The sequence below is a fragment of the Salvia hispanica genome, chromosome 2, assembly GCF_023119035.1.
Source record: "Salvia hispanica cultivar TCC Black 2014 chromosome 2, UniMelb_Shisp_WGS_1.0, whole genome shotgun sequence".
Classification (NCBI taxonomy): domain Eukaryota; kingdom Viridiplantae; phylum Streptophyta; class Magnoliopsida; order Lamiales; family Lamiaceae; genus Salvia; species Salvia hispanica.
Window position 1 is genome coordinate 7,715,208 of NC_062966.1, and position 6,000 is coordinate 7,721,207.

The 6,000-nt window shown below is 38.1% G+C and overlaps 1 protein-coding gene across 1 annotated transcript; it reads right to left on the minus strand.

The window, feature by feature from the left end:
• Positions 1-235: 235 nt before the first annotated feature.
• Positions 236-2,570, minus strand: LOC125204974 (S-adenosylmethionine synthase 1). Its single transcript, XM_048103750.1, has 2 exons — positions 2,423-2,570; positions 236-1,699 (listed from the first exon to the last, which is right to left on the minus strand). Exon 2 carries the CDS (start codon positions 1,690-1,692, stop codon positions 520-522), a length of 1,173 nt encoding a protein of 390 aa, XP_047959707.1. The 5' UTR covers positions 1,693-1,699; positions 2,423-2,570; the 3' UTR covers positions 236-519.
• Positions 2,571-6,000: the final 3,430 nt, after the last annotated feature.

Genomic DNA, 6,000 nt, shown 5'->3' on the forward strand with positions numbered 1-6,000 from the left:
CCGAGAACCGTTTCCCCAGGCCTAAGATTAATAATTTGGTTATTTTGTTTGCCTTTCAATTTAGCTTCTTCCCTTGGAGTTTGTTTAAAAAGGTATAGTTATTTTTTTGAGAAGGTAAATGAGAATGATACCTTCTCAATTTACCTTCTCCCGCCAAACCTACCTGACTAAACGAACCTAATTTGCACAATGCTGCAATCACTTAAAAATGGAGTTTATAAGAGTGGAAAAAGGCTTGATAAATCATAAAATGAATATAATATTCAATCTCTGACTCCAAACTGTGAAGCTTCACTTAGGAGGAAACTTTTGCTAACACAGAACAACAGTAGGTAAATAGAAAAAAGGAAAGGAAAGGAAAGTACGAAGATGAATTCAAAAATACAGCAGGCTCCCACATTTTGAACACACAAAATAACACTAGTAATACTGCATCTAGGAGTTCCGAAAAATATAGGCGTAGTCTTTGATATATCCAGCCAAGCTTGTTATTGGTCTGCAGCAACGAGCTCAAATAATTCAAGCCTTAGGCTTGAGGATCTTAACAGTCTCCCAGGTGAAATCGGGATCATCGCGGCCAAAGTGACCATAAGCAGCAGTCTTCTGGTACCTGAAGTTTCCTCCTCTCAGCAAGTCTAGGTTGATGGCCATCATTCCTGGCCTGAAGTCGAAGTTCTCCTTGATAAGGCTCAGAATATCCTTGTCAGGGATCGTCCCCGTCTTGTATGTATCAACAAACACAGACAGTGGCTCTGCTACTCCAATAGCATACGACACTTGCACAATGCATCTACGGGCAAGACCAGATGCCACAATACTCTTTGCTGCTTGCCTCACAATGTATGCACCACTCCTGTCCACCTTGGTTGGATCTTTTCCGGAGAAAGCACCTCCACCATGAGCACCCCACCCACCGTAGGTGTCAATAATGATCTTCCTACCAGTAAGACCAGCATCTCCATGGGGACCACCAATCACGAACCGGCCTGATGGGTTGAGATGGAAGATGGTCTTGTCATCAAGATACTGTTCAGGAATCACGGGCTTGATGACATGCTCCTTCAAGTCAGCTGCAATCTGATCATTTGTAACAGTCTCATCATGCTGGGTAGAGATGAGGACTGTGTGAACTCTAATAGGAACCATGGCACCTCCTTCGTTTCTGTACTCAACAGTAACTTGTGTCTTTCCATCAGGTCTCAACCAAGCACAGGTCTTGTTCTTCCTCACTTCAGTGAGTTTGGCCCCGAGCTTGGTCGCAAGGACGTGAGTAAGCGGCATCAGCTCTGGTGTTTCATCAGTGGCATAGCCAAACATGTGCCCTTGGTCACCAGCTCCAATCTCCTCAGGTTTCTTAGTGAGGTGACCGTGAACTCCTTGGGCAATATCAGGACTCTGTTGCTCAATGTTGACAAGGACCTTGCAGTTATCAGCATCGAGGCCAACATCTGGTGATGTGAACCCGATCCCTCTGCAGGTATCACGAACTATTTTTTCATAGTCAACCGTAGCCTTGGTTGTGATCTCACCAAAGACCATGACCATGTTGGTTTTCGTGCAAGTTTCACAAGCGACTTTGCTCTCGGGGTCCTGTTCTAGGCAAGCATCAAGAATGGCATCTGAGACTTGATCGCAGAGCTTGTCAGGGTGCCCCTCATTGACAGACTCGGAGGTGAACAGGAAGGTATCCATATCTTATCTGGAAATCAAAATCAGCGATGTGTCAGTTATAGCTACTAGTAGTATGTGCAAAAGATTCAATAATTTAAATGGCAGTTAAGTAACTATATGGGCGCTAACCTAAAAACTATATGTCGGCGCTAACCTACAAACTATTAAGGTGCAATAAATTAAAGTTAACCATCACAGCATGGATAAACAGCAGAGTAGCTATAGTAGAATCAACGTATATATTTCATGCAACTCCAAAGATATCGGCACAGACTAATCGATGTATAGGAACATTGTAGAACTTTGAAAGGCAGATGCAGATCATTGTTAAGGATGAATAAACAATTATCGAATTGTGCACAGAAAAAAACGCAGATCCTCATCTTATAATCACGGCATTCTCTTAATAATTAACAAGATCTGAATTTAACTTACAATCCAGTACAAATGTTTATATCCGCCATCGATTCGGAAAAAAACACAGATCCTCATCTTATAATCACTGCATGCTCTCAATAATCAACAAGATCTGAATCTAACTTAAAATACAGTACAAATATTTATCTCCGCAATCACACTTCTAATGTAATTCTTCGATTCAGTAAACAAAGAGGTGTTGCAGCACATTCATCATCAAAAACAGTATGACTGCCGACACAAAATGAAAGCGAAACACTAGATCTACAATAATAACAGAGCATGATTGGCAAATCCAACACAATAATAAGAAAAAATCAATAATTGTGCATACCTTCTGGCAAAAGAAGAGGCCGAGATCTGCGATCAATATAGAGTAGGATGATAGAAGCAGCGAAGTGAGGGATTGAAATGAAGGCGAAGGGTATTTATAAATCCGGATCCAATGGACTCGCTCTTCACCGAGACAAACTCACATGCCAATTAAAAATAAAAGAATAAAAAATAAAGTACCGGCCCACCTACACGCTATTTAGATGCTGCCAGCTGGCGGTCGGAAGCTCGATCGACGGTTGTGAGGTGCTTGGATCTGTATTCACGCGGTAGGTGAGTTGTAAATTGAAATTAGACGTTATTCGGTTTACAAGTTGTACCAGGTGCATGTTGAATTGTACGTGGGTTGGTGGAGTGGGACAAAATTACGCGGTACTGCAACGGCGTCGTAAAAGGGATTATATTAGGTTTACCGTTTACCTAAAGAATAAATCAAAGAAAAATGTTTCACACGATTTTATTTTATTTAGTTTGTTTTTAGTTTAAAAACTTAATCAAGATCCCCTCAAAAACTTAATCAATTCGGGAATTTACTAAAAACATATAAGTACCACATAGTTTGGAATAATTGAATTATCGCTCCGAAATGATTATTGTATCGCATAACTATTTAAAAAATAAAGTTGAGTTGGAAATTAACTAAAATCATAAATATAGAAAATACTTATTTTGCTCTCTTGAATAATAATTTGTATTTTTTCGAGTAAATACATACTAGTACTTTATGATTTATTTATTTTTATTACTATTGTTTTAGTGAAATTGTTTGAGAATTTTTTTTTTCGTGAATTTGATTAAGTAGGTAGAAAGCATATTTCGAATTTGTGAGTTTATCAGTCAAATGTTGTCCCTATCCCACCAAATTTAACATTGATTATACTTTTCAATTTTCAATATTGCCAATATCGCGTCCAATTATTATTGCTACTTACCCAACCCATTTTATCTAATCCAATCACCCTTAAACAATGTTTAAAATGGAATGGGATGAATTGGTTCGGCTGCAAACTAGTAAGCAGTCTTACCCAACCCATTTTATCAAACCTACATGTTAAGACGTTTTGCATTGGAAATATCGGATGGTCCGACTAGGAACCCATAAACCAGTTCAATTGATTTTTCCATTTTTATGTTTTTATAAAAATTAATTTATTATGTATTTAATTGCTTTTGTTTTGTGACGGTAACTCACCGACTTCATCTACGCCTCCTCCATCCTGCAATCTTCCCTTCTCCCCTCACCACTGGCGCTCTTCACCGCCTCCGATGCCCTCCTCTTTTGATGGCATTTTAGCGGATGACTAGCAAATTAAATAAATTCAAAGTAAAAAATATATCTAGGTGATTATAAAATTAATTCATTTGTGCATGAGCTCATAGATTATTTGTTGAGAAATGATAGAAAAAGTGTAAAAAATGTCGAATTTAAGAAACGGACCCACTAGAGGAAGTTAACGGTCCGCTAAGCCAAAGTCAGTGGTCGTTGAGATGGTCAGCAGGACAGAGAAGCCCCAGCAGCATGCTTCGGAACGCACGCCAAAGACCTCTCACCCAGCGGTCCACCGACTCACACCCAGCAGCCGAGTTTCGTGCCAAGATATCAGCCTACAGCCAACGATCTGCTGCCTTCGACTCAGTAGTCCACTGAAATTGGTGAGCGAGCCATCTTGACCAAATTCGAGCCAAGACTTACCGTTTGAGGTGAAAATTGATACCAAATCAGAGCAGATTCCCCCAAGTCTATAAATATCCTTATGACATGTTTGGTAGGAGTGATGACTCATCTAGGGGAACTTTATGAACAAAAATGTCATTTTTTTTCATAAAATTTCATCCCTACATGAGTTATTACCCCTACCAAACATGCCATTAACATATATCATGGAAATGAATTCAGCTGCTCCACAGTCTTAGTCCAATCCATAGTTCTGAAATTCCGCAGCATCCACCATCCATCTAGAAGTTGCAATCCTAGCTAGAGAAGATTGGGGGACTTCAAGAGTCAACATTAGGTTTTATCTATTTCATTTATGTCTAGCACTTTAATTTATGTCTAGCACTTTAGTTTACTGTTTTACTATTTGTCTATCAGTAGCTAACTATAAGAATTATAGGGTTTTGAATGTAACACTTATAATTATTTAATAGTGTTATCATCCAAATGTATAATTTACTTGGTTCAATTGTATGAGATAATGCTTCTAGTTGTTTGACAAACAACAAATGTGTTTCCTCTGTTTAAGTCTAAGTCACACATTTTTCTTTTTGGGTGTCCCACTTTAAATGACACATTTCTTAAAATGGATACATCAGTCTTTCTACTTATGCTCTCTCATACTTTATTCACTCTCCACTTAACTCACAAAACAAATTTATAAAAACTTTTATGCCGAATAAGAAATGTTCCACTTAAAACAAGAAAAGAGGGAATATGATTTAATGATACGTGTAGGAATCGAGAGATAATCTATATGCCAGATTAGAATTAATAGCACTATAGTCAATATCCCCAAAAGGATAAACTTGAGAGTGGTAACTTTTTAAGTGATAACTTGAGAGTGATGACTTTTTAACACTATAGTCATTTTAAAGTGACAAGAACTATTCAGAGTCACATGTTTTTGATTGAGGACCTTAAGGTATGTAATCTACTTTCTCCAAAATTGGGAATAATTCTGTGATTCGCTCTAGTAACACTTTTTTCATGAGATTGGATGGTAGTTGTTAATCGATAACTAAGTTGTGAAATTAATATGCCTGAAATTTCATTCTTTGCTTGGTTTTTGTGCTAATAAAAAGGTGCATCAATACGCTACTCCCTCCACTCCATAGTAATATGGGCGTTTTTCTATTTCCGTCCATTCCATAGTGAAAGTCCAGTTTTATCGATGTGTGTACTTTAAATATTAATCAAACTTCTCAGATCCAGAGAATCTGCTAGATCACAGGGTCTAGGAACTCAGAGAACCTTTGAAATCCTTGGTCGTTGGCCACACAATCTTTTTCTGTTTCAAAACCACAATAGACCTAAAAGTTAGTATAATGAAGTAGGGATCGAATCTCACAGAGATGGAAGCGTAGGAAAGCTAACAAGAGACTTTGGAAAAGGGTTTTGGCTGCTGCCACGCAACTTTGGGTTGAGAACTTAACTACTGAACTCAGAAAATGTAAATAATCTATTCTAACAGCTAGACCTAGGAAAAGGAAAATATAACGAAAGCATGCATGACGAAAACAGAGATGTAAACAGAACAACACTTCAGCGATGAAATTTACCAGACCTAGTGAATAATTTCCCTAAAATGCCTAGACAGATGAAGAACAGACCGTGGGGACCATTTCCTAAAATAGCAAGGGTACGAATGAAAAGCTGCAATTAACTAATTATGAATTTAACTAACAACTAGTTTCATCTTCACCAACGATTCATGACCACAAATGCATAAAAACATAGTAAACATCAAATCTGAACAGAGCATGTCGAATTACACGAACGAATTATGATTAACCACGAAAATAGAACAGATCTACTACAGCTAGACGAGGTAAATGAGAAAACAAGAACTAAACTTCAAAACC